Source organism: Octopus sinensis, linkage group LG24 (genome assembly GCF_006345805.1).
Source record: "Octopus sinensis linkage group LG24, ASM634580v1, whole genome shotgun sequence".
NCBI classification, from domain to species: domain Eukaryota; kingdom Metazoa; phylum Mollusca; class Cephalopoda; order Octopoda; family Octopodidae; genus Octopus; species Octopus sinensis.
Genome location: NC_043020.1, coordinates 12036287 through 12062326, shown reverse-complemented (window position 1 = coordinate 12062326; position 26040 = coordinate 12036287). Strand labels below are relative to the sequence as shown.

Genomic DNA, 26040 nt, shown 5'->3' with positions numbered 1-26040 from the left:
TTTTTTTAAAACATTCACTAGACAAAACTTGCCTCTCTACTCTCACTTTTTTCTTCAAGTGATACTTGAAGAAGTTGATGAGAGATTGACCAGAGAGGAAAGTGTTTGTCTCTAATCCTTTCAGACGCGTCCACCAGATACATTCTTTCGCCATAGCCACAAGTATGATAAAAATAGCTCTTCCTTCCCGTTTGAAGGAAGGAGGCGTGACGATATTAACGATAGACTCGGCTGATAAACCGACACGTCCCACACGTGACAGCAGTCGTTCGACATAAGCCCACAGGTGGGAAATTGCTGGACACTGCACGATTGCGTGCAGAGCGGTTTCGTCGCTCTGCGCGCATCTCGGGCAGGTCGGCCCCGTGTTTCTCGAGCCATGCCTATAGAGCTTATCCCGAACGGGTAGCGCTTCTCGGTAGCACCGCCAGGCCAGGGATCTCTGGAAGTTGTCCATAGGTCCCGGGCCGAAAGTCGTTTGAAACAGGCGGGTCAGGTATTCCTCGTCGACGCCCAGGTTTGCCCCGAGCTCGTCGTCGTACCTCCCCTCCACTAATCCCCTATAGAATGCTTTGGTTGTGTTGAAGTCACTCAAGGTCGACCCGGGACGGCAGAGTTGCTTGAAGATAGATAGATAGATAGACAGATGGATAGTGATAGATAGATAGATAGATAGATAGATAGATAGATAGATAGATAGATAGATAGATAGATAGATAGATAGATAGATAGATAGATAGATATAGATAGATAGATAGATAGATACATAGACAAATAGACAGATAGACAGACAGACAGACAGACAAACAGACAGACAGACAGGCAGATAGATAGATAGATAGATAGATAGATAGATAGATAGATAGATAGATAGATAGATGGATAGTGATAGATAGATAGATAGATAGATAGATAGATAGATAGATAGATAGATAGATAGACAGATGGATAGTGATAGATAGATAGATAGATAGACAGATGGATAGTGATAGATAGATAGATAGATAGACAGATGGATAGTGATAGATAGATAGATAGATAGATAGATAGATAGACAGATGGATAGTGATAGATAGATAGATAGATAGATAGATGGATACATAGACAAATAGACAAATAGACAGATAGACAGACAGACAGACAAACAGACAGACAGACAAACAGACAGACAGACAGACAGATAGATAGATAGATAATAGATAGATAGATAGATAGATAGATAGATAGATAGATAGATAGATAGATAGGTGGGCACACACACATATACACACATGTATAAGGCACAGGCGTGACTGTGTTATAAGAAGCTTGCCTCCCAACCACATGACTCTGTGTTCAGTCCCACTAGATGGCACCTTGTGCAAGTCGAATATATATATGTGTGTGTGTGTGTGTGTGAGAGAGAGAGAGAGTGTGCGTGTGTGTGTGTATGTGTGTGTGTGTGCATGTATATGTATATATGCGTATGCCTATGCGTGTGTGTGTGTATTTGTGTCTGCGTTTGTCCCCTTATCACTGTTTGACAACCGGTATTGACGTGTTTACGTCCAAGTAACGTAGCGGTTCGGCCAAAGATACTCTTTTACTTGTTTCAGTCATTTGACTGCGGCCATGCTGGAGCACCGCCTTTAGTCGAGCAAATCGACCCGGGACTTATTCTTTGTAAGCCCAGTACTTATTCTATCGGTCTCTTTTGCCGAACCGCTAAGTGACGGGGACGTAAACACACCAGCATCAGTTGTCAAGCAATGCTAGGGGGACAAACACAGACATACAAACACACACACACACACACACACACATATATATATATGTATATATATATATATATATATATATATATACATATATACGACAGGCTTCTTTCAGTTTCCGTCTACCAAATCCACTCACAAGGCATTGGTCGGCCCGGGGCTATAGCAGAAGACACTTGCCCAAGATGCCACGCAGTGGGACTGAACCCGGAACCATGTGGTTGGTAAGCAAGCTACTTACCACACAGCCACACCTGTCTATGCCGATAGAAAAAGTAGTAAACTTTAAAAAAATACGTCCTGGGGTCAATTTGTTCGACTAAAAAACTGGAGCAACGTGAAATGAAGTGTTTTGCTCAAGAACACAACGCGTTGCTTGGTCCAGGAATCGAAACCACAATCTTACGATCCAAGGCGGTTCTTCACGACTATATTCAAATGACGAAAGGAACTAAAAGAACAAAAGAATAAAAACATAATATATATATGTATGTATGTATATGTGTGTATGCGCGTATGTATATGTATGTATATGTGTGAATGTGTGTGTGTGTATATGTATGTATGTATGTGTGTGGAGGCGCAATGGCCCAGTGGTTAGGGCAGCGGACTCGCGGTCATAGGATCGTGCTTTCGATTCCCAGACCGGGCGTTGTGAGTGTTTATTGAGCGAAAACACCTAAAGCTCCACGAGGCTCCGGCAGGGGGTGGTGGTGATCCCTGCTGTACTCTTTCACCGTGGAGGCACAATGGCCCAGTGGTTAGGGCAGCGGACTCGCGGTCATAGGATCGTGCTTTCGATTCCCAGACCGGGCGTTGTGAGTGTTTATTGAGCGAAAACACCTAAAGCTCCACGAGGCTCCGGCAGGGGGTGGTGGTGATCCCTGCTGTACTCTTTCACCGTGGAGGCACAATGGCCAGTGGTTAGGGCAGCGACTCGCGGTCATAGGATCGTGCTTTCGATTCCCAGACCGGGCGTTGTGAGTGTTTATTGAGCGAAAACACCTAAAGCTCCACGAGGCTCCGGCAGGGGGTGGTGGTGATCCCTGCTGTACTCTTTCACCGTGGAGGCACAATGGCCCAGTGGTTAGGGCAGCGGACTCGCGGTCATAGGATCGTGCTTTCGATTCCCAGACCGGTCGTTGTGGGTGTTTATTGAGCGAAAACACCTAAAAGCTCTACGAGGCTCCGGCAGGGGGTGGTGGTGATCCCTGCTGTACTCTTTCACCGTGGAGGCACAATGGCCCAGTGGTTAGGGCAGCGGACTCGCGGTCATAGGATCGTGCTTTCGATTCCCAGACCGGTCGTTGTGGGTGTTTATTGAGCGAAAACACCTAAAAGCTCTACGAGGCTCCGGCAGGGGATGGTGGTGATCCCTGCTGTACTCTTTCACCCCAACTTTCTCTCACTCTTACTTCCTGTTTCTGTTGTACCTGTATTTCAAGGGGCCGGCCTTGTCACTCTCCGTGTCACGCTGAATATCCCCGAGAACTACGTTAAGGGTGCACGTGTCTGTGGAGTGCTCAGCCACTTACACGTTAATTTCACGAGCAGGCTGTTCCGTTGATTCGGATCAGCCGGAACCCTCATCGTCGTAACCGACGGAGTGCTTCCAGTCCATGTATGTGTGTAAGTGTATATATATGTATGCATGTATGTGTATATATATAGGTATGTGTGTGTATGTATATATGTGTGTATGCGTATATATGTATGTCTGTGTATGTATGTATGTATGTATGTATGTATGTATGTATGTATGTATGCGTGTATGTGTATATAGGTATGTGTGTGCATGTATGTATCTGTGTATGTATATATATGTATGTATCTGTGTATGTGTATATATGTATGTATGTGTGTATATATATGTATATATGTGTGTATGTATATAGGTGTGTGTATGAGTATATATGGATGTGTATGTGTATGTATGTGTATATATGTATGTATGTGCGTGTATGCGTGCATATTTGAATGTATGTGTGCGTATGTCTATATATGTATATGTGTGTGTATATGTATATATGTATGTAAGTCGACCTCGGCGGAATTTGAACTCAGAACGTAGCGGCAGACGAAATACCGCTAAGCATTTCGCCCGGCGTGCTAACGTTTCTGCCGGCGTGCTAACGATTTCTTTTATTTAGGCACATCGAAACAAGACATTGGGGTACATATAAAACACATATCGAATGGACTATGACTATGATAAAAAAAATGAGGATGAAATGGCTTATTCGCCCCCCAAAACAAGCAGTTTCATTTTATTGTTCTTTTTAATTACAGTTCACTTTACAGTCATGTATCTTTTTGTTTCTTAACCATACAATTACAACAAATATTGCATAAGATCGTCGAAAATTACAACAGGCGGCAACTCGTCGTATCTAAACTGAAGTGGTGATGTTACAACTCTTTTTTTTTCCCCTAACAGTTCTACTAATCTCTCCCCTCTTTCTCTCTCCAGTAGCACGCCCTTCTTACCTTCTCAGTTTACCAATTTCACTCTGATAACATTTTTCATCTTTGTTACTCTCTTTTCGATTTCAACACTCTTTTCGAATTCTACGAGGTTTCGTAAATTTCTCTCTCTAGGTACCTTTCTCTGATATCTTTCACCATTCTCTTCGTCCAACACAATTTTCTCTGTCTCAAATTCGCGGCTTATTTCGTTTTCATTCTTCTGTCATGCTCCTTCTTCCTTACTGGTTGAAGGCAACGGTTCCTGAGTTCGCTTTTCACTTGATTTACCACATTCCTTCAGTAAAATATCACTGCAAGAAGTGGACCAAAACCATTTCTAAAGAGAGGTTTAGAGATTTCTTTTTTCACGGCTTAAGTACTTCTAATAAGGTATTTAATGCCACTACAATTTAATACTTAATGATTATTTTTCATGTAGATGCAGTCTCCTTTTAATTAACCTAAATGATTTAAACTAATAGTGTGATGTCATACATTAGAGATTGACGTCATGTTTAGAAAAATTGCCGTTCTTTTGATGGAAAAGCATTTGGTAGAGCATTTTAAAGAATGCAGTTTTATGTAGATTAAACGGCTAGATACAAAGATACGAACATCATTGCCATACAAATTATTCTGGTAAGAAAAATATGGTCAATATCCTCATCATTATCAGCATCAACAAAAATATAATTGGTTTCGATTTCGATACTACACCAGTAAATGATGGATGATTTACAGCAAGATGAGGTTGAAAATTTCTTACAGAATAATCCAGATTTCGTTCGCAAATGGCAATCTCGGCATTCTACAGAGGACGTCAAAGGGGAAAGCCTTAAATGCACGTTGAAAGTACCGGGAGAGACCGGTTATAGTGCAACTACAAGTGATACAGTATTACAGGAGGTGAAATCAAAATCAAGAGGGTATACTTCAGTAGTGACAGAGAATGAAATATACAGAGAGTTTGTAAAAGACACTGTTTTCGAAGTCAATGTCGACAAACAGTGTCATAAAATTCTTCAAAATGCTTGTATCATCCTCGATTGTGAGAGAGCGAGCCTATTTCTGTTACATGGAACTGCTAAAAAGCTACACTTAGTTTCCAAACTCTTTGACGTTACAGCCACCTCGGTTATGGAGGATACAATTCACAACGAAGAAAATGCCATTCGCATTCCTTTCGGGAAAGGAATTGTCGGATATGTAGCTGAATACAGTTGTCTATTGAACATTAAAGATGCCTACGAAGACGAACGTTTTTTACATGAGATTGATAAATCAACGGGGTTTTGTACGAAAAGTATTCTATCTGTACCAATTAAGGATAGAGATGGCGTCGTAATAGGTGTAGCTCAAGCATTGAATAAGAAACATGATCGTTATTTCGATTCGAATGATGAAATTATATTTCAGAACTTTTTGTCGTTTTGCGGAATCAGTATAATCAACGAACGGTTGTTAGAAATATCACAAGTGGAATTTAAACGCCACAAGTTATTGCTAAAACTTGCCAAATTTGTTCTGAAAGAGCAAATCAATTTTCGAAAGCTTATATCAGAAATTCTTCGACATGCCATGGATATGTTAGACTGTAGCAAGATTTCTGTTTATTTAACAGAAAACAGAATGGATGCGGCCTCTCCGACGACATCGTCTAAAGTTTTCCAGTTATTAAAAGATGAAGAAGAAGTGCAGGAAGTTCCGTTAGATCCGAAATATATAATACCAGTTGACCAAAATTTAAAAAGTATCAATATAATCGATATAATTCGATTACAAAGTGAATCTAGAGAAACTTTAATCACTGTTGAAGGTGATGTCGGCCGTTGGCTACTGTGTATGACAATAACAAATGCTACAAGTGAGGTCGTCGGTTGCATAATATTTGTGAGACATTCCAAAGATGTTTTCGACCAAAGTGACATCAACCTAATGGAGACGTTTGCATTGATTTGTGGAATCAGTATTCATAATTGTCGCATATATGAACGTTCTGTTAGGATGTTGGCACAGCGAGAAACATTGAACCAGTTACTTGCCTATCATACTACATGCGACCGAAGCCTTATTGAACCTTTCTTACAAGAAGAGCCAGGATCCTCTGAAGAGTACCATATATATTCCTATAACTTTGATGAGTCTTGCTTTACAGATGATGAAACTATTCATTTGTGTGTTCGGATGTTACTTGAAAAAAATGCGTTGATCCTATTGAATTTGCCTATTGATATTTTATACAGGTTTATTTTAACAGCAAAGAAGAATTATCGTCTAAACATTTACCATAACTGGAGACATGCTGTTAATGTTATGCAGGCGATGTTTTGTATATTGACTACTGGTCAAATGCAATTATATTTCACAGAATTTGAGCAGATTTACTTATTAATAGCAGCTCTAGTTCATGATCTTGACCATAGAGGTAAAAATAATGCATTTCAAGTGAAGACCTCATCTCCTTTTGCTACACTGTACAGTTCATCTGTCTTGGAATACCATCACATAGACAGAACTTTCATGATATTAAACACTACCGAAACCAACCTATTTCAGAATATCTCAGATACAAATTACAAGTACGGTCTTAAAGTTATCGAGAAAGCCATTCTGGCCACAGACTTGCAAACTTACTTTAGAGAACGTGAAGTTTTTAAGGAAAAAATCGAAAGCGGAGACAAAATGTTTGACACCCGAGAAAGCATCGAATTATTAATGAGGATTTTAATGACAGCAGCTGATCTTTCAGCTATTACAAAGCCGTGGGAAATTCAAAAGGCAGTTGCAGTTAAGGTTGCAGCTGAATTCTACGAGCAGGGAGACGAAGAAAAGGGTTTAAATCAAGAAGTTGTTGCTCTCATGGATCGAGAAAATCGATACAAACTTCCTGGAATGCAAGTCGCATTTATCGATGATATTTGTATCCCGCTTTATCAACTTTTATGTAAATTACAAGACGGTTTGATGCCGCTATATGAAGGGGTGCTACAAAATAGGATTCATTGGTCCAATATAAACGACAACTTAGAAGATTTTGACATTGATTTTGAAATGCAAAAAGTTTACAGTGATTTCGCACTCTCTTTAGTTTTTGAAGCGGATACGATCTCCACTCCCCCTTCTGAACATGATAAGATCATCAACACGTCTATTTGTACCCAAACTAACTTAATTTTCCCAAAGATCAAAGAAATAAAAGAATACAGGGAAGAATCCAGTCAAACTGCTGACTTTGAAGAAGGTTTTCAGAGATCTACCAGTGTAATCGGATTATTAGGATCTATTATTGTTTTAGAAACAGTAAAAGAAACTCATTCACCAAAACTTTTATCTGTAGAAGTAGACGAATGTAAGGATACAAAGTCAAAAGGTATCCAGACAATAGTGCTTCGACGTTCTCAGACCGCCAGGTATGAAAGGAGGTATGGATATGTCTCTAGTAATTTAGTTCCTACCAATTCTACAGCTTGGGACGTGGCCAATTTGGAACTGAGCGATTTCATTCAGCCAACCAAATCTTCACCTGTAAAATCGAAGTCAGTTGGATACGCATTGGAGAGTCGTATAAGAAAACCTCGCCAAACATTTTCTTTCTATGAAAGTCAAGGGCAAGTTAAAACAGAAGAAGCGTGGTCTCTGAAATTCAGAAACGATTCAATAATGCCGAAGATGACAATACAACATCCGTCAAAGAGAGAAAGTATGTTCTCTGAAGGAACAGAAGGAAGATCAAGCATGAGCGAACCATTCAATACATTGTTTCCGGCATTTTCTTCAACAAACGTCTCGTATAGCGAAAGAGGGTCTCGTGGCCCCGAAGAAGAAAAAGGCAAGAATGAACAGCAATCATCTGAGATTTTTAAAAAAAGGGACAGTTATGGAATGAGCGCCGAAGAAAAGGAAAGGATTGCTAGTACTGCTAGGAGAGAACTGAACCAAGAACGAAAGAGAAAATGTGTGAGGAAAATTCCACGAAGCAGGCCAAGTTCTATAGTTTCGAAAAGACAGGATACGATACATCACTTTAGAAAGTGGATGTGTACGATTTCATAAGCAATAAATAAAGAGAGCAAAGGCGAAAATAGGAGAGATGAGAAGAAACAAAATTTGCATAAAACTGTTAATCAACAAGTAACAGTAAATAAAAGAACAATAAAATCTGTGTCCATGTACGTGTTTTTTAGTGTGCGTGTGTGTGAGTGAGTGTGTGTGTGTATGCGTGTGAGTGTGTGTGTGTGTCTGTTTGTGTGAGTGAGTGTGTGGGGGGTGTCTGTGTGTGTGAATGAGTGAGTGTGTGTGTGTCTGTCTGTGTGTCTGTGTGTGAGTGTGTGTCTGTATGTGTGTGTGTGTATTCGGTCATCGGAGAACGACCAGCCACATAAAGCGAAGATGACATTCCAAAGGCTGGAGCAGTTTGAATGGGAGACGATCCCCCACACAGCAAATCCGCAGGAGATTGCCCCCCCCCCTGATTAACACTTACAGTCTTCAAGATCATTTACTCTTTACACTTTACTCTCTCTTTTACTTGTTTCAGTCATTTGACTGCGGCCATGCTGGAGCACCGCCTTTAATCGAGCAAATCGACCCCGGGACTTATTCTTTGTAAGCCCAGTACTTATTATGTTGGTCACTTTTGCCGACCCGCTAAGTGACGGGGACGTAAACACACCAGCATCGGTTGTCAAGCAATGCTAGGGGGACAAACACAGGCACACAAACACACATATGTATGTATATATATATATATATATATATATATATATATATATATTATATATATATATATAATATATATATATATACACATATATACGACAGGCTTCTTTCAGTTTCCGTCTACCAAAACCACTCACAAGGCATTTGTCGGCCCGGGGTTATAACAGAAGACACTTGACCAAGGTGCCACGCAGTGGGATTGAACCCGGAACCATGTGGTTGGTTAGCAAGCTACTTACCACCCAGCCACTCCTGCGCCTAGTATTTTGAAGAAATAATATGAATTATGTAGACGAGGTCAGAACAGATCTGGAAGAGTATTTTTCGTCACAGACAAGGGAATTTTGGAAGAGGGGCCTAGTAAGTCTACCAGATAGATGGAAGAGCATTGTAGAAAATGAAGGAGAGTATATTTTAGATATTTAAATAGAACTTTATCTTAATTTTAAAAGGTATAAAAAAAACGCATTATGTACGGAATGACCCTGTATATATATATATATATGTGTGTGTGTGTGTGTGTGTGTGTGTGTGTCCGTGTGTGCGTGTGTCAGGCGCAACGGCCCAGTGGTTAGGGCAGCGGCCTCGCGGGCGTAGGATCGCGGTTTCGATTCCCAGACCGGGCGTTGTGAGTGTTTATTAATCGAAAACACCTTAAGCTCCACGAGGTTCCGGCAGGGGGTGGTTGCAATCCCTGCTGTACTCTTTCGCCACAACTTTCTCTCACTCTATCTTCTGTTGGCCTGTCCGCTTAGCCAGCGGGGTGGCGTCATTTGAAGGCTAAAACAATGCGAAGCGCATTGTGACCAGCGATGTGTAGCAACATCTGATAGCCTGGTGGGTCACGATGATATATATGTATGAACGTATGTATGTTTATATGTATGTATGTATGTATGTATGTATGTATGTATGTATGTATGTATGTATGTATGTGAATGCATATGTATATTTTTTTGTATATATATATATATATATATATATATATATATATATATGATTGCATACATATTTTAGTATGTATACATATATATATATATATATATATATATGTATGTATACGGATGTATGTATATATATGTATGTATGTATGTATGTATGTATATATGTATGAATATGAATGCATATGTATATTTTTTTGTGTGTGTATATATATATATATATGAATGCATATATATTTTTGTATGTATGTGTATATATATACATATATATATATATATATATATATATATATAATATATATATATATATATATATATATATATATATATATATATATACATATATATATATATATAATATATATATATATATATATATAATATATATATATATATATATATATATATATATATATAATATATATATTATATATATATATATATATATATATATCAATAGTAATAAAGGGTGAATTTAATTAATTTAGAAATAATCATTAAGTTCACCAAGTAGAGTTCGGCATGTAAAAGACCCCTTCAAGGAAGGTTTAAGTAATACTAAGTAATTAAGGGTTCAGCAACGATTTGCCTCACCACACACCGAATTTAGAAATAGCAGTCAAAAAGTTTTGGCAATTCTTTCTACTTAAAAGGGAGATCCAAGTAAAACCAAAGCACTTAAAAAACAAATAGAAATAGCAGTCATATATCCATACATGTATACTTATGTATGTATGCATGTATGTATGTATATGTATGCGGCGAGGCAGCCTGCTGCCCGCCCTTTAATTATTTTCACTATATATATATATATATATATATTATATATATATATATATATATAATATATATATATATATATATATATATATATATATACATACATCCATCCATGCATACGGATGTATGTATGTATGAGAAATAATACTTTTCCAGTTAATTTTAGTTGCAATAAACTTAACTATTGCTGTCTTAATGCGCCTGGCATCACTAAGTATTTAACAGCAGTTTAATTTTTTGAAATTATAAATATGCTAATTTTATTTCTTTGAAATATTAAATATGCTAATTTTCACAGCTATTTGCGTTCGATATTGTACACTTGCCCAGTGAGTTTATCGATACTCTTTTGGGAATTGATTCTGAGAAGCCGATATTTCACTGAGTAGGCTGAATAAAATTAAAACGTGTCCACAGGTGTCTCCGCATTTCCCGAAATTAGTAAAATAATATCGGTTATTGAACAATTAGTAATCTTCTTTCAAGGCATATAAGTATTTCCTATTAATGCAACTACAATTTAATAATTAACGAACATTTTTCACTCAGATAGCGATCCGTTTAATTAACCTAAATGATTTAAACAAGAAAATATGATGTCATACATTACATAGGCTGACTTCATATTTAGAATAAAAAACATACATTGTAGAGCATTTTAAAGAATGCGACTATCTGAAGATTAGACGGCTAGATACAAAGGTATGAACATCATTGCCATACAAATGATTCTGGTAAGAAAAGTATGGTCAATATCATCAGCAGCAGCAGCATTAGCAAAAACATAATTGTCCTTCAGTACAATATCACTGCAAGAAGTGGACCAAAACCATTTCTAAAGAGAGATTTAGAGATTTCTTTTTTCACGGCTTAAGTACTTCTAATAAGGTATTTAATGCCGCTACAATTTAATACTTAATGATTATTTTTCATGTAGATGCAGTCTCCTTTTAATTAACCTGAATGATTTAAAGTAATGGTATGATGTCACACATTAGAGATTGACGTCATGTTTAGAAAAATTGCCGTTCTTTTGATGGAAAAGCATTGGATAGAGCATTTTAAAGAATGCAGTTTTATGTAGATTAAACGGCTAGATACAAAGATATGAACATCATTGCCATACAAATTATTCTGGTAAGAAAAATATGGTCAATATCCTCATCATTATCAGCATCAACAAAAATATAATTGGTTTCGATTTCGATACTACACCAGTAAATGATGGATGATTTACAGCAAGATGAGGTTGAAAATTTCTTACAGAATAATCCAGATTTCGTTCGCAAATGGCAATCTCGGCATTCTACAGAGGACGACAAAAGGGAAAGCTTTATAGACAGTTTGCAAGGAGAGGAGGGGACCAGTTCTACTATACATCCCGATGAATTAGATACAGACAATATAAAAACAAGAAAATATATAGCCGCAGTGACAGAGAATGAACTATACAGGGAATTTATAAAAGATACTGTTTTCTCCATTGATGTCGACAAACAGTGTCATAAAATTCTTCAAAATGCTTGTATCATCCTCGACTGTGACAGAGCCAGCTTATTTCTGTTACATGGAATTGCTAAAAAGCTACACTTAGTTTCCAAACTCTTTGACGTTACAGCCACCTCGGTTATGGAGGATACAATTCACAACGAAGAAAATGCCATTCGCATTCCTTTCGGGAAAGGAATTGTCGGATATGTAGCTGAATACAGTTGTCTATTGAACATTAAAGATGCCTACGAAGACGAACGTTTTTTACATGAGATTGATAAATCAACGGGGTTCTGTACGAAAAGTATTCTATCTGTACCAATTACGGATAGAGATGGCGTCGTAATAGGTGTAGCTCAAGCATTGAATAAGAAACATGATCGTTATTTCGATTCGAATGATGAAAATATATTTCAGAACTTTTCGTCGTTTTGTGGAATCAGTATTAATAATGAACAGTTGTTAGAAATATCACAAGTGGAATTTAAACGCCACAAGTTATTGCTAAAACTTGCCAAATTTGTTCTGAAAGAGCAAATCAATTTTCGAAAGCTTATATCAGAAATTCTTCGACATGCCATGGATATGTTAAACTGTAGCAAGATTTGTGTTTATTTGACAGAAAACAGAATGGATGCGGCCTCTCCGACGATATCGTCTAAAGTTTTCCAGTTATTAAAAGACGAAGAAGAAGTGAAGGAAGTTCCGTTAGATCCGAAATATATAATACCAATTGATCAAAATTTAAAAAGTATCAATATAATCGATATAATTCGATTACAAAGTGAATCAAAAGAGTTGTTAATCACTGTTGAAGGTGATGTCGGCCGTTGGCTACTGTGTATGACAATAACAAATGCTACAAGTGAGGTCGTCGGTTGCATAATATTTGAGAGACATTCCAAAGATGTTTTCGACCAAAGTGACATCAACCTAATGGAGACGTTTGCATTGATTTGTGGAATCAGTATTCATAATTGTCGCATATATGAACGTTCTGTTAGGATGTTGGCACAGGGAGAAGTAATGAACGATGTGCTGGCATTTCATACCACATGCGACCGGAAACTTATCGAACCTTTCTTAAAAGTCGAGCCACGATCCGCTGAAGAGTATCAATTATATTCCTATGCCTTTATTGAATCTGTATTTACAGATGATGAAATTGTTTCGTTGTGTGCTCGTGTGTTTCTTGATAAAAATGCTTTGACCATATTAAATTTACCGATTGATATTTTATACAGGTTTATTTTAACAGCAAAGAAGAATTATCGCCCAAATATTTTCCATAACTGGCGCCACGGTGTACTGGTATTTCAAATGATGTTTTATTTTTTGACCTGTTCACGAATACAATATTATTTCACAGAATTTGAACAGATTTGTTCCCTTATTGCTTCTTTACTGCATGATCTTGACCACAGAGGGACAAATAATAAATTTCAAGTGAAGATATCATCTCCGCTCACTACATTATACGATACGTCCGTCTTGGAACACCATCATATAGATAGAGCTATCAGGATGTTAAACACCGCCGAAACCAATATATTCCAGAATCTCTCGGCTGAAAATTATCAGCACGGTCTTAAATTTATCGAGAAAGCGATTCTTGCCACAGATGTAAAAGATCTTAATGAAGTAATTAAAAGTTTTAGAGAGGAAATCAAAAAGGGCGACAAAGGTTTTCAGTGTCAAGAAAGCATTGATTTATTAATAACCGTTATAATGGCAGCCTGTGATCTTTCAGCTGCTACGAAACCATGGTCGTTTGAAAGAAATGCTGCAGTTAAGATTGCAGCCGAATTTTTCGAGCAGGGGGATCAAGAAAAAACTTTACAGCAAGATGTCGAAGATCTCATGGATCGTGAAAATAGATACAAATTTCCTGAAATGGAAGTGAAGTATTTTGATACTCAATGTGTTCCGATTTTTCAAGTTTTATCTGAAATGGATGCTAATCTGACTCATTTGTATGAAGGGGCATTGGAGAATCGAAATCATTGGGCCCATATAGCTGAAGGTATCGAGCTTTTTGACATTGATTCCGAAATTGAGACTCTTTATAATGAAGAAATGAGTTTGAAAGAAGCAAAATATCACGAAATTGTAACACCTAAAATATCACGCATTCAGTCTGAAAATGTTGCGTTAGGAATGGCAACATCGTCTACTCAGACTACTTTTGTTCTCGCTGAAGAAAGTCAACGACTACGTCAAAAGACATCTCAAACGGATGATGATTTGTCTACAATGTCTTACTCCGAATCTCGTGCTTTAACGAACGCCATAAAAAGTTTTTATACGGAAAAACTTCTCGCAGTAACGGTAAGGCCAATCGGTAAAAGAATCCGAAAAATTAATATAGGGACGCAAGTGAAATTTTCAAATGGTGATAGTGAGTTCTCTAGTAGAGCCATGTCCCTTGAACCATCCAAAACATTTTCAGACTCATGGTTAAAAACAAATAAACCCCCTACAAGTATGAATCTCGATGGAGCAGAACAAGAAGCGATGGGTTGTTCGTCAGACATAGGTAGCTGGACAGCTGCTTGTGTAACATTTGAAACGCCTGAACAAAAGATGAGAGCTTTGAGACCTGTGATCTCTAAACAGACGCTAGACATGGAAAGATTTACAATGAGTGCAGAAGAAAGAGAAAAAATTTCTAATGTTGCAGTGAAAGACCTCAATCAAGGTCGAAGAAGAAGATGTTTAAAGAAAATTCCACGGAGTAAACCAGTTCTTACAAGCAAGAGAACCAAAAGGCAGGACGATTTTATGGAAAAGTATGTGTGTAAGATTTCATAATTAATTATTGAGCAACAAACATTTTGTATTAGCTGAAACAGCTGCAAACGAAAAAGCAAACGTAAATAAATAATATGTACGTGAATATATGTATACTTATTTGTGATTATATGTATATATGTATGTATATATGTATGTATATAATCAGTTAGTTGTCCATAAGTCACACTCAATATTACCAAGTGCAATAGCCAGCGCGAAACCAACGGTGACATTCTGTCCTGTTATATACCACAAAAAGTAATATAGTACTCGACAACATATGTATCTATCTATCTATCTATCTATCTATCTATCTATCTATCTATCTATCTATCTATCTATCTGTCTGTCTGTCTGTCTGTCTGTCTATGTATCCCATGCCGTGGTTGATGATGCGCAGACACGCGCTGAGACTGCGACATCTCAGGCTCTTCGTAGACGACGGTGAACAGGTGTGGTCGCCGTTTGTGAGGCACGCTTTCCCGCAGCTCGTCTCCATTACCGAACTGCAGTCGTGGATCAAAAAGAGGCCGAGGAAGGGCGAATGGCACCGCGAGTGTCGCGTTGCTCTCAAGCAACTCTGCCGTCCTGGGTCGACCTTGAGTGACCTCATCACAACCAAAGCATTCTATAGGAGATTAGTGGAGGGGAGGTACGACGACCAGCTCGGGGCGAACCTGGACGTCGACGAGGAGTACCTGACCCGCCTTTTCGGGACGACTTTCGGGCCAGGGCCCATAGACAACTTCCAGAGATCCCTGACCTGGCAGTGCTACCAAGAAGCGCTACCCGTTCGGGATAAGCTCTACAGACACGGCTCGAGAAACACGGGGCCGACCTGCCCGAGATGCGGTCAGAGCGACGAAACCGTTCTGCACGCACTCGTGCAGTGTCCAACAATTTCCGACCTGTGGGCTTATGTCGAACAACTGCTGTCACGTGTGGGACGAGTCGGTTTATCAACTGAGTCTATCGTCAATATTGTCATGCCTCCTTCCTTCAAACGGGAAGAAAGAGCTATTTTCATCATCCTTGTGGCTATGGCGAAAGAATGTATCTGGTGGACGCGCCTGAAAGGATTAGAGACAAACACTTTCCTCTCTGGTCAATCTCTCATCAACTTCTTCAAGTACCACTTGAAAAGGAAAGTGAGAGTAGAGAGGCAAGTTTTGTCTAGCGAATGTTTTAAAAAATGATGGGTGAATGTAGCAAGGATGGTACGTATGAATGACGAAGCCACCTTGAGCATAATCCTATGAACCCAGAAATTGAAAACAGAGGGTTACCCAAACAAATGTGGTAACATATTACAATATTGACCAAGGTTACCGTGGTCTTTTTCGTAGGCTTTTCTTCCCACGGATAAACCTTACTTGCTTTCCCCTTTACACTATACATCATAACACTGTGATACACAATCCCTATTGATCGTTCTTTTTCCTCTTCCCATTTTTTCTTCTTTTTTTCATTTCTCTTTTCTTTTGTTCCCTTTCCATTTCTTCTTTTTTTTCTTTTTTTTCTTTTTTGTTCTTTTTTTCCCTTTTACGATCCCTTTTGATCGAAAACCTACGCCACCTTTTTTTTTGTTTCTTTTGTTTTTTTGTTTTTTGTTTTTTTCATCCCCCAAAAGAAAAGCTCTACCTTGTAACTTTTCCCCTCAGTGTGCAGCCCTGTGTGGCCAATAAAGAAACTTATCTGTCTCTCTGACTGTCTGTTTGTCTGTCTATCTGTCTGTCTATCTGTCTATCTGTCTATGTATCCATCTACCTACCTACAAGGGCGCGAATTGCTCGAGCCCAGCAAGATGTGCGAGACATTTCAGCGGCACTTTGCCCGACTGTACGGGACGAGTGGTGAACGTGAACGCAGGGTGGACTTCAGTGCCTACCTGCACAGCCTACCACGACTCTCGGCAAGAGAGGCAGAGTGCTGCGAAGGTGCCATCACGGCGGCGGATGTGCGGGACGCGATGGCAGAATGCTCGAGAGACAAATCGTCGGGGTTGGATGGTCTGCCCTACGAGTTTTACAATTGTATGCCAGACTTGTTTGGAGACGTCTTGGCAGCGGTATACTGCAACTGGCAGCAAAACGGAAGCATACCCGGTTTTGTGAGTCGAGGAGCTGTAACACTGCTGAAGAAAGATCCAAACAAGGGGAACATTATAGATAACCTTAGACCATTCACTCTGCTCAATGCAGACCTGAAAATTTTGACAAAGGTGTTAGCCAAGAGGTTGGCGCTTGTCATCGAGAAACTGGTCGACAACGCACAAACGTGCGCCGCGCCGGGCCGGAGCATCCATGACAACCTCCATCTGATGCGCTACATCATAGACAGGGTAGTTAACGAACCTGGCATGGGTGGGGCCCTGATCAACTTGGATCAATCGAAAGCCTTCGATAGGGTAGACCATCGATACTTGGAGGCAGTCCTGAGAGCGGCTGGTTTCGGTCCCGTCTTCCGCGGCTGGATAGCTGCCTTGTACAGAGGCATTCGTTCGGTAATTCGCGTAAATGGTCATCTATCGAGACCTTTCGACATTGCACGTTCGGTCCGTCAGGGATGCCCCCTCTCGGCGCTTCTATACGTATTGACTCTTGAGCCACTACTGCGGAAGCTGGCGACTCTGAGGGGCATCCCGCGAGAATTGGGATGCGGGACGAGCGTGTCTGCATACGCGGACGACGTCAACGTCATAGTGTCAAGCCACGCGCACATCGAGCGGGTCGGCGAGACACTGAAAGACTACGAAGCGGTGACAGGAGCAAAAATTAACCGGGAAAAGTCAGTGGGCTTGCGGCTCGGCACTTGGAGAAGACAGCCCATGCCGTCCACCAGTACTTCCGTCGTTGAGTTGCTCGGGGTCTGGTTCGGTCCGGACCTCCAAATGGAGAAGAACTGGAACGAGATAACGAGTAGGGTGGTCACTCTCGCCCAGCAATGGGCCGAGGGGAAACTGTCCCTAAAAGGTCGGGCGGAAGTGGCGAACACGTACATCGCGTCCATCATCTACAACCGCCTGACCATCGTACCTTGTCCCGACCCTACCATCACCAAACTAGAACGCATTCTCTTCCGCTTCTTGGGGAAAGGATGCGTCCCGATGGTTAGGCGATCCATTTGCTGTCAACACCAGTTAAAAGGAGGGCTGGGCATGCCGTGGTTGATGATACGCAGACACGCGCTGAAACTGCGACATCTCCGGCTCTATGTAGACGACGGTGAACAGGTGTGATCGCCGTTTGTGAGGCACGCATTCCCGCAGCTCGTCTCCATGACCGAACTACAGTCGTGGATCAAAAAGAGGCCGAGGAAGGGCGAATGGCACCGCGAGTGTCGCGTTGCTCTCAAGCAACTCTGCCGTCCCGGGTCGACCTTGAGTGACTTCAACACAACCAAAGCATTCTATAGGGGATTAGTGGAGGGGAGGTACGACGACGATCTCGGGGCAAACCTGGGCGTCGACGAGGAATACCTGACCCGTCTGTTTCAAACGACTTTCGGCCCGGGACCTATGGACAACTTCCAGAGATCCCTGGCCTGGCGGTGCAACCGAGAAGCGCTACCCGTTCGGGATAAGCTCTATAGGCATGGCTCGAGAAACACGGGGCCGACCTGCCCGAGATATGGGCAGAGCGACGAAACCGCTCTGCACGCAATCGTGCAGTGTCCAGCAATTTCCGACCTGTGGGCTTATGTCGAACGACTGCTGTCACGTGTGGGACGTGTCGGTTTATCAGCCGAGTCTATCGTTAATATCGTCACGCCTCCTTCCTTCAAACGGGAAGGAAGAGCTATTTTTATCATACTTGTGGCTATGGCGAAAGAATGTATCTGGTGGACGCGCCTGAAAGGATTAGAGACAAACACTTTCCTCTCTGGTCAATCTCCCATCAACTTCTTCAAGTATCACTTGAAGAGGAAAGTGAGAGTAGAGAGGCAAGTTTTGTCTAGTGAATGTTTTAAAAAAAGATGGGTGAATGTAGCAAGGATGGCACGTATGAATGACGAAGCCACGTTGACTATGATTCTATGAACCGTAAGAATTAATACAGAGAGTTGCTTATTTGCAATAAAAAAAAAAGAAATATAACATGTGACTTCATTGACCGAGGTTACCGTGGTCTTTTCCGTAGGCTTTTCTTTCCACGGGTAAACCTCACCTGTCCTCCCCTTTACACTTCATATTGACATTTCTGTGATTACGATCCCTATTGATCAACTTCCCCCCCCCTTTTTTTTTAATCCACCCCCTTTTTTTGTCCTCTTTCTTTCCTTTTACGATCCCTTTTGATCGAAAACCACCCCCCCTTTTTTTTACCCCTAAAAGAAAAGCTCTACCTTGTAATTTGTTCTATCTGTGTGCAGCCCTGTGTGGCTAATAAAGAAACATATCTATCTATCTATCTATCTATCTATCTATCTATCTATCTATCTATCTATCTATCTATCTATCTCTCGGTCTGTCTTCTGTCTGTCTGTCTGTCTGTCTGTCCATCTGTCTGTCTGTCTATGTATCCATCTACCTATCTATCTATCTATCTATCTATCTATCTATCTATCTATCTATCTATCTATCTGTCTGTCTGTCTGTCTGTCTGTCTGTTTGTCTGTCTATCTGTATATGTATATATATGTGTGTGTGTGTGTGTGTGTGTGTGTGTGTGTGTGTGTGTGTGTGTGTGGTGTGTGTGTGTGTATGAGGGCTTGGGTGTTGCTGAAAAGTTCTTGGCTTTAAGTGTATCGCGAAAGGCCTGGTTGAAGGCCCACCCTTCCGAATTCTTTAACCGGGATTAGAAAAACTGAAGGACCCCTGCAATAAGGGTGTGAATCTGAGAGGGAAATATGTTCAATAAAATCATAACTAACTGATCCTCCTGTATTTCCTTTTACCTAAAGCCAGGAACGTTTCAGCACCCTATTCATATGTCAATAGATAGATAGATAGATAGATAGATAGATAGATAGATAGATAGATAGATAGATAGATAGATAGATAGATAGATAGATAGATATGTTTCTTTATTAGCCACACAGGGCTGCACACAGATAGAACAAATTACAAGGTAGAGCTTTTCTTTTGAAGGTTAAAAAAAAAAAAAAGGGAAGGGGGAGTTTCGATCAAAAGGGATCGTAAAAGGAGAGAAAGAGGACAAAAAAAAGGGGGGTTAAAAAAAAAAGGGGGAGAGGAAAAAAAAATTGATCAATAGGGATCGTTATCACAGAAATGTCAATATGAAGTGTAAAGGGGAGGACAGGTGAGGTTTACCCGTGGAAAGAAAAGCCTACGGAAAAGACCACGGTAACCTCGGTCAATGAAGTCACATTTTATATTTCTTTTTTTTTTTTTTTTTTTTGCAAATAAGCAACTCTCTGTTTTCGATTTCTGGGTTCATAGGACTATGCTCAAGGTGGCTTCGTCATTCATACGTGCCATTCTTGCTACATTCACCCATCTTTTTTTAAAACATTCGCTAGACAAAACTTGCCTCTCTACTCTCACTTTCCTTTTCAAGTGGTACTTGAAGAAGTTGATGAGAGATTGACCAGAGAGGAAAGTGTTTGTCTCCAATCCTTTCAGACGCGTCCACCAGATACATTCTTTCGCCATAGCCACAAGGATGATGAAAATAGCTCTTCCTTCCCGTTTGAAGGAAGGAGGCGTGACAATATTGACGATAGACTCAGCTGATAAACCGACTCGTCCCACACGTGACAGCAGTTGTTCGACATAAGCCCACAGGTCGGAAATTGTTGGACACTGAACGAGTGCGTGCAGAACGGTTTCGTCGCTCTGACCGCATCTCGGGCAGGTCGGCCCCGTGTTTCTCGAGCCGTGTCTGTAGAGCTTATCCCGAACGGGTAGCGCTTCTCGGTAGCACTGCCAGGCCAGGGATCTCTGGAAGTTGTCCATGGGCCCTGGCCCGAAAGTCGTCCCGAACAGGCGGGTCAGATACTCCTCGTCGACATCCAGGTTCGCCCCGAGCTCGTCGTCGTACCTCCCCTCCACTAAACCCCTATAGAATGCTTTGGTTGTGTTGAAGTCACTTAAGGTCGACCCAGGACGGCAGAGTTGCTTGAGAGCAACGCGACACTCGCGGTGCCATTCGCCCTTCCTCGGCCTCTTTTTGATCCACGACTGCAGTTCGGTCATGGAGACGAGCTGCGGGAAAGCGTGCCTCACAAACGGCGACCACACCTGTTCACCGTCGTCTACATAGAGCCAGAGATGTCGCAGTCTCAGCGCGTGTCTGCGCATCATCAACCACGGCATGCCCAGCCCTCCTTTTAACGGGTGTTGACAGCAAATGGATCGCCTGACCATCGGGACGCATCCTTTCCACAAGAAGCGAAAGAGGATGCGTTGTAGTTTGGTGATGGTAGGGTCGGGACAAGGTACGACGGTCAGGCGGTAGTAGATGATGGACGCGATGTACGTGTTCGCCACCTCCGCTCGACCTTTTAGGGACAGTTTCCTCTCGGTCCATTGCCGGGCGAGAGTGACCACCCTACTCGTTATCTCGTTCCAGTTCTTCTCCACTTGGAGGTCCGGACCAAACCAGACCCCGAGCAACTCAACCGGGCCGTCGGTCCAGCGTCCCACGACGGAGGCGCTGGTGGACGGCATGGGCTTGCTTCTCCAGGTGCCTAGTCGCAAGCCCACTGACTTTTCCCGGTTGATTTTCGCTCCTGTCACCGCTTCGTAGTTTTTCAGTGTCTCGCCGACCATCTCGATGTGCTCGTGGCTAGACACTATGACGGTGACGTCGTCCGCGTATGCAGACACGCTCGTCCCGCATCCCAATTCTCGCGGGATGCCCCTCAGAGTCGCCAGCTTCCGCAGTAGTGGCTCAAGAGTCAATACGTATAGAAGCGCCGAGAGGGGGCATCCCTGACGGACCGAACGTGCAATGTCGAAAGGTCTCGATAGATGTCCATTTACGCGAATTACCGAACGGATGCCTCTGTACAAGGCAGCTATCCAGCCGCGGAAGACGGGACCGAAACCAGCCGCTCTCAGGACTGCCTCCAAGTATCGATGGTCTACCCTATCAAAGGCTTTCGATTGATCCAAGTTGATCAGGGCCCCACCCATGCCAGGTTCGTTAACTACCCTGTCTATGATGTAGCGCATCAGATGGAGGTTGTCATGGATGGTCCGGCCTGGCACGGCGCATGTTTGCGCCTTGTCGACCAGTTTCTCGATGACAAGCGCCAACCTCTTGGCTAGCACCTTGGCCAAAATTTTCAAGTCTGCATTAAGCAGAGTGATGGGCCTAAAGTTATCTATTACATTCCCCTTGTTTAGATCTTTCTTCAGCAGTGTTACGGCTCCTCGGCTCACAAAACCAGGAATGCTCCCGTTTTGCTGCCAGTTGCAGTACACCGCCGCCAAGAGATCTCCAAACAAGTCTGGCATACAATTGTAAAGCTCGTAGGGTAGACCATCCAAACCCGGTGATTTGTCCCTCGAGCATTCTGCCATCGCTTCCCGCACTTCCGCCGCCGTGATGGCACCTTCGCAGCACCCTGCCTTTCTTGTCGAGAGTCGTGGTAGGCTATGTAGGTAGGCACTGAAGTCCACCCTACGTTCTTGCCCTCCACTCGTTCCGAACAGTCGGGCAAAATGCTGCTGAAAGGCCTCACACATTTTACTTGGCTCGAGCAATTCGCGCCCCTGTTCATCTACCAGTGACCGAATGGTGGCTTTGTTGCCCTGTTGCGCCTCTGCCACCCGGGCCTCTCTCGCGGCTCCAACACCTTCGTTCCTTAGAGCACGCATCCTAGCTCTGACAGCACATCCTTCGTGTTTGGCGTTGAAGTGTTGGTCGAGGGCCAACCTCGCCGCCAAAACGTCGGATGCGATGCCGCTTCTAATTGCCTCTTCTAGCTTCTTAACTAGCTCACCCTCTACTCTATTTCTATCTATGGCTAGTGCTTTGCTGTACCTAATCGCTTCTGCTTTTACTGCTCTCTTGAGGGCAAACCACCATTTGTTGTTGATGATGGCTCCCGTCAAAGCCCTCTTTACTAGTGTGCTAATCCGGTCTCTGAAAACTTGTCTCGATGGGAAAGACGCGTTTAGTTTCCAGTATCCGGGACCCTGCCTAAGTGTCTTACCTAAGTCTAGCGTACATGTCACAAGTTTGTGATCCGTGTAGCTGACTATGTGGAATTGTGGACATCCTATGCTATCTCTATCTACTGTCCTACACAGTATCCTATCTAGATACGATCTCGACGACCCGATGCGGTTGCTCCATGTCCACGTTGGCGCATTCGGTGGTCTAGTCGGAACCTGTCAGACAGTTGAAAGCGTCTGAGCAGGTCTCTGAGGCATTTGCATCCCCGTCTATTCCTATCTCTACCCACGTAGTCTACATGCGTGTCCAAGGTAGCATTCCAATCCCCCACTAAGAGTAAAGGACGAGACGTTCCCAAGAAAACTTCTAGACGTTGAAAGAAATCCGCCCGACCTGTTAAGGGCGGTGCGTAAACTGATACGAGTCGAAAAGCGCACCCATTGCTGCCGTCGACATCCAGGACGACCAGTCTACCCTCCGGGTCTACGAATATTGTCCTTACATTGAGATCCAGACTCTTGTGAAAAAGTACCGCGGTGCCACTACCGCCCATTCTCGGCAGACGGGGAAAAATAAATGTTGAACTGTCCGCCAAACATGGTCTTTAGGGCCCGCGGATTGTGGAGTCTGGTCTCGCTTATGGCTATGATTTCTAACTTATGTGACTTTATGTCATTTAAGAGGTACCCTTGTTTCCAAGGGGACCCCAAGCCACGCGCATTTACACAACCAATCTTGATCATAGTTCTAATGAATTAGAATACAGAGGGTTACTTACTGCTCGAAAGTTTTTGCTTTCTCCTCCGTTGGTTTGTCCTCGAGAAGATCCCAGTACAGTTTCTTTTGAGATATTTTTGGCATTTACCAACCGCACTGGGGAAAATGCCTTTGAGTGTGTGGTGCAGACTTTTGGAGATGTGTAATATTTTGATGTGGTCTGGTGGTGTTGTGTATGGGTGATTGTTTGTTTTTATGTCATCTTCTGTTATGTTTGTTTTTGATTGGATGTATTCCATCAAATTTGTGTTTTTGGTGTCTATGGCTGTGAGCATGTTTGCTGTATATGTTTTTGTGGTGTTGGTGTGGCTGTCGTTTGCGTTGGGTTTTGAAATGTCTTCGGGAGATGTATTTCCCCTGCTTTGTTCGTGTTTGCATTTGGTTTGGTTGTGTTTCTGCTCTTTATTTTCCTTCTTTTTGTAGCTATTTGCCATTCCTCACTGGTTTCGTCTTCCGACGAAATTTCTGAGGAATCAGAAGGGGGTAGGGGTATGTTGTGGGCTTCTATGTATGTCTGTGTAAGTGGTTGTGTTGTTGTTTTCGTTGTTGTTGGTTGTTGAGTGTTTGTGTGTGTTGAGTGCGGTATAAGGGATGGGGGATCAGTTTGTGTGTGTTTTCTTTGTTTTTCTGTTCCTTTGGTTTTGCTGTTGATGGTGGTGTTGGTATTTTTCAGGTGTCGAGTGGTTTTTGGTTGATGACGGATTAGCTTGGTGTGCTTCTCTTGTCGTCTTCTGTGTTGATGGTGGTGTGGTAGTAGAGCTTTTTTCCGGAGTGCTTTGGTTGTGGTAGTGGTTGTTGTTGTTGCTCTTGGTGTGCAGTGGTTGGGCACGTCTTTTTCAAGTGTGTTTCGCTTCCACACAAATAGCAGCGTGGTCGCCTGCCCTCTACCACTATATAGAGTTTGTAGCCTCCTGGCAGTTCTATAGCGGTGGGTATCTTCTCTCTTGCTGCTTCATCCAATTGAAGCAGGAATTCGATTGATTTGCCCACATAGTCTTTCTCTCCTAGAACCGCGATTTCCAGGATGTTTGTCTCTGACATTGTCTCTGACATTTCAAAGCAGATGGCAGAGACCAACCATTGTGTTTCGACATCAAATGGTATGTTTTTTATTTGGACTTTCGTGACCCTTTTGTTTAAATAGACTGGTATCATTACCAAGTCGTCCGAATGCAGCTCCAATGTGGAAAAACGTTTTGCTAAACTTTCGTTGAGGAAACGTACTTGGACTGTACCAAATTTGTTTCCCCAACTGATATATTCCTTAGATAGATAGATAGATAGATAGATAGATAGATAGATAGATAGATAGATAGATAGATAGATAGAAAGATAGATAGATAGATAGATAGATAGATAGATAGATAGATAGATAGATAGATAGATAGATAGATAGATAGGTTTATAGACAGATAGATAGATAGATAGACAGATAGATAGATAGATAGATAGATAGATAGATAGATAGATAGATAGATAGGTAGGTTTATAGACAGATAGATAGATAGATAGATAGATAGATAGATAGATAGATAGATAGATAGATAGATAGATAGATAGATAGACAGACAGACAGATAGATAGATAGATAGATAGATAGATAGATAGATAGATAGATATAGATAGATAGATAGATAACTTTCTTTTATTAGCCACACAGGGCTGAATACAGAGGGGACAAATACAAATGCAGAGCTTTTCTTTTCGAGGGTGGAAAAAAAGAAAATAAATGTAAGATTGCGATCAAAAGGATCGATAAAAGAAAAGAAATCGTGTATCACAGAAATAATGATAAAAACATTGATAAAACAAGATTGGGTTCATTCGTGGAAGAAAAAGCCTACAGAAAAGACCACGGGAACCTCAGTCAGGGAGGAAATAACCACATGAGATCAAAATGCTCTCTTTCTTTCTTTTTTACGATCTACGGATCATGCTCAAAATGGTTTCGTCACTCGCACGCACCATCTTTGCAACATTCACCCATCTTTTTTTAATCTTTCGCGAGACAAAACTTCCCTCTCCATTCTCACCTTCCTTTTCAAGTGGTACTTGAAAAAGTTGATGAGCGATTGGCCAGAGAGGTAAGTGTTTGTCTCTAATCCTTTCGCTCGGGTCCACCACACCATTCTTTCACCATGGCCACCAGTACGATGAAAACTGCCTTGCCTTCCCGGTTGAGGGAAGGGGGCGGAGCAATTCTCACGATAGACTCGGCCGATAGGCGGATTC

The 26040-nt window shown here is 41.7% G+C and overlaps 2 protein-coding genes across 2 annotated transcripts; both read left to right on the top strand.

The window, feature by feature from the left end:
- Nucleotides 1-4946: 4946 nt before the first annotated feature.
- On the top strand, nt 4947-8273 carry LOC115224084 (cGMP-specific 3',5'-cyclic phosphodiesterase-like). Its single transcript, XM_029794885.1, has one exon. It carries the CDS (start codon nt 4947-4949, stop codon nt 8271-8273), a length of 3327 nt encoding a protein of 1108 aa, XP_029650745.1.
- A 3611-nt stretch (nt 8274-11884) lies between these two features.
- LOC115224083 (cGMP-specific 3',5'-cyclic phosphodiesterase-like) lies at nt 11885-14962 on the top strand. Its single transcript, XM_029794884.1, has one exon. It carries the CDS (start codon nt 11885-11887, stop codon nt 14960-14962), a length of 3078 nt encoding a protein of 1025 aa, XP_029650744.1.
- The last annotated feature ends 11078 nt before the right edge of the window (nt 14963-26040 follow it).

What these genes read in the sequence shown, in the direction of transcription:
- LOC115224084 (XM_029794885.1), top strand. Translation starts at nt 4,947, where the DNA reads ATGGATGATTTACAGCAAGATGAGGTTGAAAATTTCTTACAGAATAAT.
- LOC115224083 (XM_029794884.1), top strand. Translation starts at nt 11,885, where the DNA reads ATGGATGATTTACAGCAAGATGAGGTTGAAAATTTCTTACAGAATAAT.